The sequence below is a fragment of the Juglans regia genome, chromosome 1, assembly GCF_001411555.2.
Source record: "Juglans regia cultivar Chandler chromosome 1, Walnut 2.0, whole genome shotgun sequence".
In the NCBI taxonomy this organism is placed as follows: Eukaryota; Viridiplantae; Streptophyta; class Magnoliopsida; order Fagales; family Juglandaceae; genus Juglans; species Juglans regia.
Window position 1 is genome coordinate 209050 of NC_049901.1, and position 12919 is coordinate 221968.

General features: G+C 36.5%; 2 protein-coding genes across 2 annotated transcripts; one reads left to right on the forward strand and one right to left on the reverse strand.

Moving 5' to 3' along the window:
• Positions 1 to 1464: 1464 nt before the first annotated feature.
• Positions 1465 to 4114, forward strand: LOC109013174 (60S ribosomal protein L34). Its single transcript, XM_035687015.1, has 4 exons — positions 1465 to 1626; positions 1729 to 1808; positions 3591 to 3700; positions 3789 to 4114. Exons 1-4 carry the CDS (start codon positions 1548 to 1550, stop codon positions 3880 to 3882), a joined length of 363 nt encoding a protein of 120 aa, XP_035542908.1. The 5' UTR covers positions 1465 to 1547; the 3' UTR covers positions 3883 to 4114.
• Positions 4115 to 6425: 2311 nt separating this feature from the next.
• Positions 6426 to 8772, reverse strand: LOC109013175 (protein FEZ-like). The gene is made up of 3 exons (XM_018995164.2): positions 8153 to 8772; positions 7388 to 7689; positions 6426 to 7302 (listed from the first exon to the last, which is right to left on the reverse strand). Exons 1-3 carry the CDS (start codon positions 8331 to 8333, stop codon positions 6589 to 6591), a joined length of 1197 nt encoding a protein of 398 aa, XP_018850709.2. The 5' UTR covers positions 8334 to 8772; the 3' UTR covers positions 6426 to 6588.
• Between the last annotated feature and the right edge of the window lie 4147 nt (positions 8773 to 12919).

Below are 12919 nucleotides of genomic sequence, written 5' to 3' on the forward strand. Positions count from 1 at the left end.
GTGATAGGGCGCGTGTCGACTTATAGCGGCCGGAGTGCAATAGATCTAACCAAAACCAAACCGGTGGAGGGGAAAAAACACTACCATGAAAGTGTATACATAATATGATAATGGAAAAGGAGAAGAGATGAGGGTGAGAGTCATAGTTCCACCCTTCTCTCCAACGAAAGCACTCGAAGAGATGGAGTTTTCTAGAAAGAATGAAGAGTTTCTCTCTCTAAACAGACAAAAGTCACCTATAGTTATACCTAAAACTAGAATTAATTCTAACTAAGTAACAAACTCAGGACATGTTTGGATTTAAGGCTCGTTTAAATAGTGATATGAGATGGTTTTAGATGAGTTGAATAAAATATTGTTAGAATATTATTTTTTAATATTATTATTGTTTTGACATTTAAAAAAGTTAAATTTTTATTATATTTTATATAAAAATTTGAAAAAATTGTAATGATGTGATGAGATAAGTTTCTATATCCAAAAGAAACCTTAGAGAAAACATTCTCATCAGCCGGTTTATAAATTCTATACCATACATCTGGTGTGACAAACTAGATTCATCAATTAAATATAAAAATATAAAAGCTGGCTTAAAATTCTCCATGTTTTTTGCCTTTGCGTGTAGTTAGTGTAGAAAATTTGATGAAAAAAACAAAGTAAGAATCAAACCAAATTATAAAAATCTCATATCATTTTAAACAAATTATAAAAAATAAAATGAAATCAAACATGAAAAATGAAAAATGAAAAATGATATATATAATATTTAAAAAATATATATATATATACATTCGGTCGATCTCGGTCTAGTTCGTTCCAAAAAAATCATATCTCATGACCAACCAATAAGACTCAATCTACACCAAACCATTCAATCCGGTCAATTTTTTGGATATGGACAAATAGCCTTACACCCTGCACCTCATTTCTCTTAATAGAAATTGAAATAAAGAAAAATTATATTCCTCATCTTCATATACCACACATTATATATATATATATATATTTTTTTTTCTCTTATCAAATGTAGTATATGGATATAAGTAGAAGAATTTAATAAGTTTAAAAAAAAATTAAAAAATTAAAAAAAATTATAGTATGTGATGTATGAAATGATGAGTAACAAAACTACGAAATAAATACTATGGTCTGTGTCACAAATTTTAAGGCTTTGTTTGGATCCTCAACTCATCTCAACTCATCATTATAGATTTTTTAAATTCCAATACAAAATATAATAAATAATTCAACTTTTTCAAATTTTAAAATAATAATAATATTAAAAAATAATATTTTAACAATATTTTATCATCTCAACTCAACTCATTTCAACATTCAAACACAACATAAGACTTTTGCCCATCCCCTTAACATCTTACTTAATCCCAACCGTCAGTACTTTAAACTTAATAGGACCGTCAGATCTAGGGCTTCATAGGCCCAAACCCTATTTATATACTTAAGAATGGAGTGGCAATTCTTTCGGCCTTTCGTTGCACTGACATAGAACACATACCGGGAACGACTCACGCAAAGAGTGCCTGAAAATGGTGCAGCGGCTTACGTATCGCACGCGCCACAGCTATGCCACCAAGTCCAACCAGCACCGGATCGTCAAGACCCCTGGTAAAACCATTTCACGTTGCTATAATTGTTTTTCTTAAAATGGATTTCTGTTTTGAAAATGTTGTTTTCTAATATGGGTTTGGGTCTGTTTGTGGATTTAAGGTGGGAAGTTGGTGTATCAGAGCACCAAGAAGAGGGCAAGTGGGCCGAAGTGCCCAGTCACTGGAAAGAGAATCCAAGGGGTATGTAATGCTTGTGTTTGATCTTGCTTTTATGTATCTCATTGAGCTTGCTGGTCTTCATTTGGAGTCTTCGTTTATGCTGAACGTGGCAATTTGTGAAGTAAAGTTGGTTGCAGTTGTTGCATTTCGATGAATTAGATATCATATATACGCATGTCTTGCTGTTTGTGAATTATCAGTATGACCATAAGTGCAAGGTTATGGTTTTTGTTGGGTAGGGGGTGGCCGGTGGGTTTTGGTTTTAGATGGCTAGATACGTGGCTGGGTGTTCTGATATTAGGTGTAGTTACTACTATATAGAAATTGATTTAGCTTGGATATATGTTAATGCCCGAATTGATTTGATAATCAGTGAATGAATTATTATGAGCATGCCCATCATTCCTTTTTTTTTTTCCTAATTATCAAAAACTTTTTTTTTTATAAGTAAAAAGTAAATTTCATTGATACAAATGAAATAGGCATAGCCCGTGTATACAAAAGAACACCTAAACACATTTTAGAAACGATAGATTAAGGACAAGAAGTTACAAGCATTGTTCTCATTAAGTACAATAGCTGAAAACCAAAGTAATGGTGTATAAAAAAATTCTGAAGCTCCGCCATTGTGCGCTATCTTCAAAGCACTGCTCATTCCTTTCCAGTTTCCACCCAAATACACTACATAATGCACAACGGAATCATCTTCCCCACTGCACAGGTGAGAACCATGAGAAAATACCCTCAGATTCGCCGCGGAAGCATCTCTGTTGGCTGCAATACGATAGAGATCTGGAAAAGCCCTATCAAGAGAACAATCTCCACACCAAACATCATGTCAAAACCTGATTCTGGTGCCCTCTCCAACCACAAAACGGATATGGTTTTCGAAACTCTGCCATCCCCTCTTAATAAATTTCCATAAGCCCATACCCTCACTTTGTTGGAGCATCAGTCCCCGCAAGCACTTCTATGTCTAGAGTCTGTAATTTTCTTCCACTGTGAATCCCCCACCAAGTGGTACCTCAATAACCATTTCACCAATAAAGCTTTATTGAAAGTCCTCAAGTTGCACACTCCCAAGCCACCATTCGAAATTGGAGAACAAACTTTCTTCCACTTAACAAGATGGATTTTCGGTTCCTCCCCCATTTCCCCCCACAAAAAAGCCTGAAATAATTTCTCAATCTTATTCGCTACCCCTGCAGGCAAAGGAAATAGAGATATGAAATAGGGGAGGAGGTTAGTTAATGTGCTCTTAATTAAGATGAGTTGACCCCCTTTCAATATATATAACAATTTCTAACCAGTCAATGTTTTCTCTACTTTCTCCACAACTCCATCCCAAATTGCTCTAGCCTTAAAGGTCACTCCCAATGGGAGGCCAAATATTTCATATGCAAGGATGACACTTCACAATCCAGAAGGCTTGCCAGGCTATTGATACTAGGCACCACACCCACTGTAACCATCTCGGACTTACGAAGGTTCACTTTAAGCTCCGAAACGGCTTAAAAATATAACAAAAGTGCTCGTAAATTTTGAATCTGGCCATGATCCGCTTCACAAAAAAGGAGAGTATCATCTTTTAAATTGTGCCCCCCCCCCCTCCCCCCGGCGGGAGTGGTGTTGTTTGTATCTTTGAGCAAGTGAACTTTATTTCTCTTTTATCTTCAGGTAATTCTTTTGATTTTATGTCTCTATATCTTTTGTTTTATGATCTTATTCTTGATAAAGATAGCACGATAGCACTGATTGCATTTAATGATTAAATTAATTCTCATACAATTTTTTCTCTTTCAGATTCCCCATTTGAGACCTACTGAATACAAGAGATCTCGATTGTCAAGGAACCGAAGGACTGTGAATCGGGCTTATGGTGGTGTCCTTTCTGGAGGTGCTGTTAGGGAGAGGTATTTTATCAAAAACTGGCACTTAAAGATTCTGCCTCTTTTTCAAGTGATTAGAGCATGTTAATAGTTAAATTATATGTTTTTGTAGAATAATTCGAGCATTCTTGGTTGAAGAGCAGAAGATTGTGAAAAAGGTATTGAAGATCCAGAAGACAAAGGAAAAGCAAGCCTCAAAAAGCTGAATTGAGTGGATTAAAGGAAAGTAATTCGAGTTATGAAATGGTTTAGAGTTGAGAGAAATTTTGAATTAGGTTGGTGTTGATGAGTTGAATGGTATTGGAATGCTTTTACTCATTTGATAATTTTTTTTTTTTCACTCTGAAGACAAGTCATTTACGTGGTTTTGTTTTAACAATAATTTCTTCTTCAATGAATTCTCTTATGATTATATTTATCTACTCTAATTTCTGTACCTGAGATGGATTGCTATTTGTTTCTGTATCTTTTGTTCATTTCTTAAACATTTTTTAGTCGTAATTAAAATTGGACGTTGTCACACCATATGGGGGGAATTCACAAGGTCCATTGCTTATGATATGGGTTGGCGCCTTGGCGGTCGATTTGCTTAGGACACGGATTGGCTGGGCCGCCTTTTGCTCTTGCAGTTTAAAGTTTAAACGGCTTCAGCCTGTTATTACCTTTGAGACTTCATCTGTAAAGTAGTTAAGTGTGATGATATTTTCGCCCTCCTCGAGGAAAACCCATTTTCGATGATGTGGTGTAAGCGACTTCTTCAAGATTTGGATGATGACGAAGGCGGCTTGCTACTTAAGCGCTTCTTAGCTCCAAAAAGGACCATAGCTCTGAATCTGAAAAGCCGCTGAAATTCCTAAAGCAGAAGCTGAGGAAGGAAAAAAGACAGCAAGCTGCTGTTAACACAGATTGTGGAGGTATCATCAGGGTTGATAAAGGAGACCTGATTGTGGCTTCTTGCCCTATACTATGGATCATTTGGCACCACACCATGTCTGAGCTTTGCTTGAGGTGGCTCAAAAGATTCCACCAATTACTACATATTAAGGTGGGGGAAGTGGAAACAGATTCTCAGCTACTGCTCACATGGTGGCAGAGGAAGGATTCGACACACTGGACAGTATAAGAGACCTGGGAACAGATTGAGGCATGCATTTGTCAACACAGATTTCTGTTTCACTCATACATATATAGAGAGAGAAATCAACGGGGTGGCGAACTGACTTGCAAAAATTGGGGTAACAGAGCGCAACTTCGAGCTCTCGAGTGCTAAGGAAATTAGGGGCTTGCTAAGACTCGATAAAAGTGGCCTTCCTGTCCCGCATTGTACATACAATCGGTGGATATCTTCTGTGGGCATAGTATTTTCCAAAGAAAAGATACAAGCGAACTCGGTGTATTAAAAGCAAGAACACAACACGAAAAGAATTACCTGCAAATACTTGCTATTAATTAAAAGCAAGTACAACTTATTTGCTAATATTTAATTCCTCAGTTCTTGTCTTTGGGTCATGCAATGCCAAGCATTCGTCTGGAGGAATGCAAATAACAACCAATCCATCGTCCCGGAGTTCTATCCTCATTGCCCAGTTTTGGACAGGGTCATTGATACCTGCAATATCCTCGAAACCAGATCTTTTAATCGCGGGAGGCAACAATATCACTAGGAACACTTCATCGCTCATATCGAAAGAAAGCAACAGCCGGTGCTCGATATTATCAGGGGCACGAGACAGCCAATAATGCAAGCCATTGAAGTGTGAAGGGAAACGAGAATGAACATAGGCTGGGTTAGGGGATGTATTTATCCCTCTCCAAGAATCATTACTAAGGGTTGTGTACCTCAACTTTGCAACGCTGAATATCAAAGTTGCAAGCTTTAAGTCTTAGGATCAACACCGAAGTCAAAGACAACGAGGTGAAAAAGAATGAGGGATCTGGCGAGCGGTGGGTCAAGGGGAGTATCTTTGATTCTCTTGTTGCCGGATTCCATAATACTATCTCATACAAACGTTCTAGATCAATACCGAAATATCTCAGCAACTTGGCAGAAACACGCCTTCCATATACACAGCTTTCTCCCGTCTCCAGGACTGCTTTACCGCATGGCTCAACCAGATTTTGCAACCATGAACATCATCGCAACTCAACCATCTTATCAACAACACACATAAAGTTCACCGGTAAACAGGGCTAGATCTCATGCCCTCTCAACCCTTCATTTCAGCTTCTGTTCATTGTAGCAGGTCACTCACACGTCTGGCCAACTGTGTTCCCAATTTTTATTCAGACAGATCAATCTAGAAGGAATTGCTTTTAGAATAGCAGTACCGAAGAATTGGTCTAATCCAAAAGCAAAACCACGGGTTTCAATGGGAATCAAGAAGAAATATCAGCAAATGTGTCAAAAACACTAAAGAGATGGCCAACACAATTCGTATTTGCAAATGCGTCAGAACCACTCAAAAGATAGCGAACAAAAGTAAAAAAAGGCAAAAGAGAGAAGTAATCACAAATCACAACATCAAAACCTCTGAGTTTTACCGTAATTTCATAGTCTTGGAATCCACTAGTAATACGCCAAATATGTAATTTTGTAGGTCATGCACATATGAAATGAGTTGGGGATCGCTGAACTGATCTAGAATCTTGTTGATGTGCCCCATGAAGGGATCCAATCCATTCCCGGTTTCTCCTATGCTTTTTTATCTTCTTTTCTCAATTTCTTTTTTTAAACTCTGCCTATATTTAATGACTTTAATGGCTGGTGTACTCAAGTTGGAAAAAGAAGAAAAACAATCTTACAGAAAAACAATATATAACTTAACAAGTATAAGTCGAATAGAGGGGAACTGTACAAGACATAGCAAACAGTATAATCTATTTTCTTTTGGTTGCAAAGTTTCATTTTTGTTTCAAGTATAGCATTTATTTGCGGAGTAGCTAGTGGACATCTCACTAGGACAAGGAGGTGAATCCCATGACAGATTGGGCTTCCAGGCATCATTTGAAGGCAAACTGAAGGGAAATCCGATTGATCGGATGGTTCCCCACTGGTTATTTAGGAGGGTTGCGTCTAGGTTCCTCCTGAGGCCTGCCTCATCTTCTCCTGTGCCCATGTTTTCTTGCACATCCTGTGGCAAACTGATTGAGAAGCCACTTAACTGCTGTTGGGACGCTTCAAAGTCTATGCTCTCAGAGGCACTGGTCAATTCGCCTAAAGCAGAGTTCAAAAAGATAGAAGGAGTATCGACCGTACACTTGATGGGTCCTGACACATCGAGTGAGGAGATCAACGTGAAGCCATCGGGAAGTTCTCCGTTAGAAAGAGGGAATGGCAAAGGCTTAGAGACTATATGATTAATGGGTTTATAAGAAGGAATGTCAAAAGCAGAGAAACAGGCAGTAGAGGATTGTTGCAAGTCGTGATTGTTATGGCAAAACTGCATGGCTGACCCAATTTCAGTCGTGCAAGAGATGTTCTCTGGACTGAACTGACTGCAGTGTGTGCCCTGTGTGAGCGTCTCAGTTGCCAAAGTTTCTGGCAGTGAAGAGACCCAAGAGTGGGAAAGAGCTCTTTGAGCCATGGAATTTGTTTTCTTGAATATCCTGCAAATTGCCCATGAATCCTGTCATCCAATGAGAAAAAAATGATTTAGAAAACAAAACTTCAGTAAAGAAGCAATTGGAAATGGAGAATTATATTTCACTTACATTTGCAGGGATGTTTTTATCTAAGAACTTCTTCGGGGGCGCCAAATCCGAGAGAGAAGGTAACCGAAATTCATGCATCATCCAATCAGTTTTGATTCCTTTGGCAGCTCTGCCCCTGTAGAAGACAAGTGACTTCTTCAAACCGATGCATTTGCTGCCATCAGAGGAGTAAATAGGCCGGTCAGTTCCAGTTGCCTTCCAGAACCCAGCTCCAGTAACTCGGTTTGGCCGTGCACTGTTCCTGTATTTACGGTCCCTTGGACAGTAGAAATACCACTCTTTCTCCCCGGTAGCAGCCACCTCTTTTGAAAAAAAAAAATTATATGATAAGTAACTAGAAGTGGCAAAAGTTGAACAAAGAAATTAAGAATCGAGCTTCTGAAAGTTCATCCTCAAAGGTTTCAGGAAGAAGGATATAATCAGAGTCACAGAACTCTAATAACACTCTGAGAAAATATAAAGGGAGACAAAGATATGCAAAGTACTGTAACAATGTTGATCTTTTCAGGATATGACATTAGGCTAATCTACACCAAACTAGAGCCATTTTTAGCTCCAGAAACAGCTTAATGTGCTCTCGATATAAAAGTCTACAGAGAGTAAATGAAAAGGGAAACTTTTCATTGAGAAAAGAAATCAATGAACAGAGGAAAGCTTCCTCCTTGCTTGCAGCCTATCCCAATCTACTAAAACAAGTCAGACAAAGACAAAAGCAGGTAGAGTAGTTGAGTTCTGAAAAGAATATCCAGGGATGGACCATCTTACTTGGTAGATCCCACGGATCGTACTTGTAAATATCCACTGGCTTAATTAGCTCAATAGGAAGAGTTCGCTGCTGAATCTTTCTCTTGAGGTAGAACCCAACAAGCTCCTCGTCTGTGGGATGAAAACGAAAACCCGGCAATATAACATCATCAACCTTCTCAACATCGTTCTTCTCATCCATTTCCTCTCCTTAAATATTCAATCTTGATGGGGTTCAGTGAACAAGACTCTGATTGAACCCAACTTTCAACTTCGGAAATTGGTCTTTTTGGGGTATTAATGCAACGGTGTAACAGCTCAAACTTTTTAGGCAGCACTAAATTATGAGCTCAAAGGAGAACTGGTTCCCTGTACAGTTCATTTAATTCAAAGATGTTGATGCTTCCTGAGAAGGGGTCTTCTTCCTAAGCTTTGGCCGCCCTTTTTGGGCGAGTAATGGAAAGTGTTTTTTTCCACCAAGGGCACGACGATTGATAGAGAAGAAAGCTAAGTGAAGCTCCCTTAATGGAACAGCTAGCAGGGAACCAAATTCAAGGAAATGAACTTCTTAATGGAAGTTCTCACATGACCTTCTTGAACCTCCCCCCATATATGTGGGGTGGTTTTAAATCCAAATTAAGGATCTCAAGGACTTTTAAACCAGCAGCTTTCATGGATTTTAACAACCAAATTGTTTTCACCCTATTTCCTCATCTTCAAGTGCCATGGAAACGTCTCCATTTATCTTCAACAAATCAACGACAAGATGACAAGGCAGGTTTCCTATTCCATATACTAATATTTTATTTTTCGTTTAAAATATTATTTGCTTGAATTGTTTTTTATAGACAATAGGATGGACCAACTTCTAATATTTAAAAAAAATTATTAAAATTTATATTCACTCTTTTAGAGATTCTCCTCAAAATCCATTGAGGAAATTCTAAAATCTTATATGTCTAGGACCCAAAACTGCCATTTCTATCCCATTCTCTCGGACCTTCTATTCCCTTAATTTCCTCTGCCACATATGAACACGTGACATGTCAGATTGGATATTTTGGATTATTGAAGAATCAAGATTCCTCAATAATAATTAGGGAAAGTGGGGCTCTTAATTAAGACATTTGGAATACAGTGGTGAATAACCATTTGACCCTTCGAAAGGGCATCCCCATAAGTTTAAGTTTCTTGGGGCAGCTTAAGCAGAGTCAACATGCATGGTGATTAACAGAAGTTATTGTTTTGGTAAAAAATGCATCTTAAGACAGAAGGACCTGTAGGTGATTTAAGGGAACAAATCTGCCCTATTACTAAGTTAGGGATTAAGCAATATGACTACCTGCCCCCATACCATACCATAATTCATTTTCTTTTACAGATGTTGATGCCTTAATGATAAGTTTAGGCAAACAGTAGTACTGCTCAAGGCTTAATGTTTTTAAAATATTTCCTTGTTTAGGGTAAAATTTGACAGATAACCAAACAGTGAGATCAAAACGGCAGTTCATTCAGCTACTCACGTTTCTGGTTTGACTAATGATGCCATCTGATATCATAATTTTGTATGTCTTTTGATAAACTTATAATGATCTACACATTTTAATTTATATATATATATATATAATTTGGTTTTATATAAAATATGAAACGAATAAATTTTTTCTATTCTATATCGAACAGTTTATTCTAGTAGTAGCTAGCTATTCTTCAAATCCATTCATTCCTGATCATAAAAAGGAAAATGCATTAGCCATCATGCATAAGGTCAACAATGGGAAATTGAATACATGATAGAAGAAATTTCCACATCCTATTTTTCTTTTCTTCCCAATACGAAGGAAGAAATCAACATTATAATAATTAGAATTTACCATTAAAGTTAGTCAAGATTCTAGAGTTTTGAATTGTTTTGGAATTTTCACAATAATACAGTAATTGACAACTAATCTAGAAATATAGATATGTTTCGAATTATGGTCATGATATTCCCTTCTACTTCTGTAAATATGCGTTCACGGCCTCGAGCTAAAGATCATAAGTCACCTTTTAATTTTCTAAAGCTAGCCTGATGGAAAGAGATCATGGCACAAGTCAATCCCCTTGATTTCCATGAACATAGGAAATTTAAGGAAATAAATATTTAAATTTCTCGATTTCAAATCATGTACGTTTTCAGTGATGCCACCATGGTTTTAGTAGGTAAGGACTTGGGCTCTCATAATTTCTTAACGGTGGAACAAAGATGTATGCATGTGCGAATAATTATTTTCATCAGCTACTATTCATTACTCCACACTCTATTCTATAAAAAAAAAAAAAAAATAGTTGTCAGATATAGAGTATGAAGACGAATAATAATTGATGTATAACAAAACTATGCATATGCACATATCAAACTATTTTCCAATAATTAATAGTCACGCATGAGCATTTATAATTTTTCTAATATTTGCACAGCACCAACCTAGCTAGCTAATTGAGTAATTGGTACGTATTAGGAAATAGGTGAAGATCTTTGAGTCAAATAGCCCAGTGGGGAGCTCCCAATATAATCAAGTACTCCCAATATACAGCCCTCGTTTGAAGGCTTTCTTGTCTGTTCCTTAACCTAGCGTTTGGCACCCATGCATGTAGCATGCACACAAGTTAAAAAAATGGGTCAAACTTGTCTAGCCACCAGCTTATAAATTTCTTATGAACCTCTTAATTATTTTTGAACATTAATGTCCTAACCTATAACCATGCATGTTCTCATGAATGAGGCAAATCGATCCACGTTCAAGTTACATTAATATATATACTAATCATATATGCATGGTTTCTTTCTATAATTCAGCAGTACCACAAATTAATTAGCTAGGTGGTATATATATATATATATATATATATATATATATAACTCTAAAATAGTTTCATAAATTAACTACGATGGTCATGAATTCCATGATTGCTACTAGCTTAAATTAATATGCCTGAGATTCTGCCGTCGACGTAGTCTCCCTCTTGACCTGTACGTTAATTCTGCAGGCCATCTTTGATGGACTCTAAGTTCTAACCGCAGATAAGTAATTTTAGGTTGTCTTGAGACTATTGGCGTCATTATATATAATAAGATATTGAGTGGTGTTTTATGCCAATCGGCAGCGGTACTAATTAAAATGTATTCTAAATTACGTTCAACTGTGATGGAGCCAATGGTGTGGACGATGATGATGATATTGGGTAAGTAAATTTGGTGCATGTTTAGGTTGTTATGCCAAGGTTTCAGGATATCGTGGCGTTTTTTGTACTAATTTGTGAGCATATTGGAGTGGTGCCGGTGGTTGTTCTTTGTGATTTGGAGGGGTTGGCCGTTGGAGTACTGGGATAATTTGGATTGGTAATATATATATATATATATATATATATATATATATAAGCTTAATTATAAGAAAAATTATATACATAAGCCTCATATTCTTGCACACCACTTAAAAATATGTGAATTTATTCTTTTACCCTCATGTTTCATAAAATATGAAATATAAAATATGAAGATAAAAGAGTAAAATCACATATTTTTTAAGTGGTGTGCAGAGTGTGAGGCTTACTTGTAGCATAACTCTAATTATAATTCATGGTTTTGATCAGTGTATTTAATTGTATGTAGGGCCCAACTGATGGAAATGTTGGGGGTGATCTCCTTCAAAGCAACTTCCTTCAATCTCACATATGATATGCCCCTTCTAATCCAAGGAAACCTAATTGCTTAAATGATAAGCTACTGTTTGAACCTTATCTGTGCAAATAAATACCATTCAGCTTCAATCCTGGTAGGCCATTAAGTTCATGTCATCCTATATATATAAATATATATATATATATTCCATTTTATCTCTCTCTCTCTCTCTCTCTCTCTCGGTTTGGGAAACTATCCAGGACAAAAATACAAAAACTTCCTTTTTTTTCAATCAGGAGAGGGGTCCAATCAAAATAGAAAGAGAAAAGGAAAGGGGATTTGTATTCTAATGCCAGACTATTAGAGAAGTATATTATCAGTTTGATTGTGAAATTTTTAAAATTCTAATATGGTGTCTGCTAATTGGAAGCAAATTGATTAAGAAAATACAACACGGAAACAGAATTAATTTAATGGATAAGTATAAATATAAATTGGAATAGACAGGTATGATATATATATATATATATATATATAATGAGATATGAGATATTAAAACAAATAAGACGTCTTTTTTACTTAAATTATAAGGACAATCATGATTGAGATCTGATGCTTTAAAATCAGGATCATGTAAACATAAGTTTAACTTGTTTCTGAGAAATGTGGCAATTGCTTAGTAAGTTTTTCTTTAGGTTTTGTCGTTTAATCACGTCTTAGATAAAAATATATATATATATATATATATATATATATGGATAATCAGCATAGCACATATATAATCTCAATGCAAGAACAAAACAAAAGACACAACAAATGCAGAGGAACCGCACCAAGACAAGAACATAAAACATCATCGTCGCCATCGACCAAACTCCATGTTCACACTTCTATTCATACTCCAAGCCGGATTGTTCAATGACATCAGATGGTTGCAAGCATTGATAGTAAGTCGGGAAAAATCCTACCTATTTTTTTTTTTTTTTTCATTTTTGTGGGCTACAATTGAGCAAGCGGTAGCCTAAAACTTAGCAGCAGGCTGAGTTATAAACCTTGTGCAACATTGGATTCAGCATAAATAGACGTACTGGGTATTCAAATCATGTAAAGATCCAAATATCGGTGAT

Bases quoted from the DNA above. Each gene is read 5' to 3' on its own strand.
- LOC109013174 (XM_035687015.1), top strand. From the start codon at position 1,548: ATGGTGCAGCGGCTTACGTATCGCACGCGCCACAGCTATGCCACCAAG. The intron at 1,809-3,590 runs GTATGTAATGCT...TTTCTCTTTCAG, and splicing joins CTGGAAAGAGAATCCAAGGG to ATTCCCCATTTGAGACCTAC. The intron at 3,701-3,788 runs GTATTTTATCAA...ATGTTTTTGTAG, and splicing joins GGAGGTGCTGTTAGGGAGAG to AATAATTCGAGCATTCTTGG.
- LOC109013175 (XM_018995164.2), bottom strand. From the start codon at position 8,333: ATGGATGAGAAGAACGATGTTGAGAAGGTTGATGATGTTATATTGCCG. The intron at 7,690-8,152 runs GTAAGATGGTCC...TTTTTTCAAAAG, and splicing joins CGATCCGTGGGATCTACCAA to AGGTGGCTGCTACCGGGGAG. The intron at 7,303-7,387 runs GTAAGTGAAATA...ATTGGATGACAG, and splicing joins ATAAAAACATCCCTGCAAAT to GATTCATGGGCAATTTGCAG.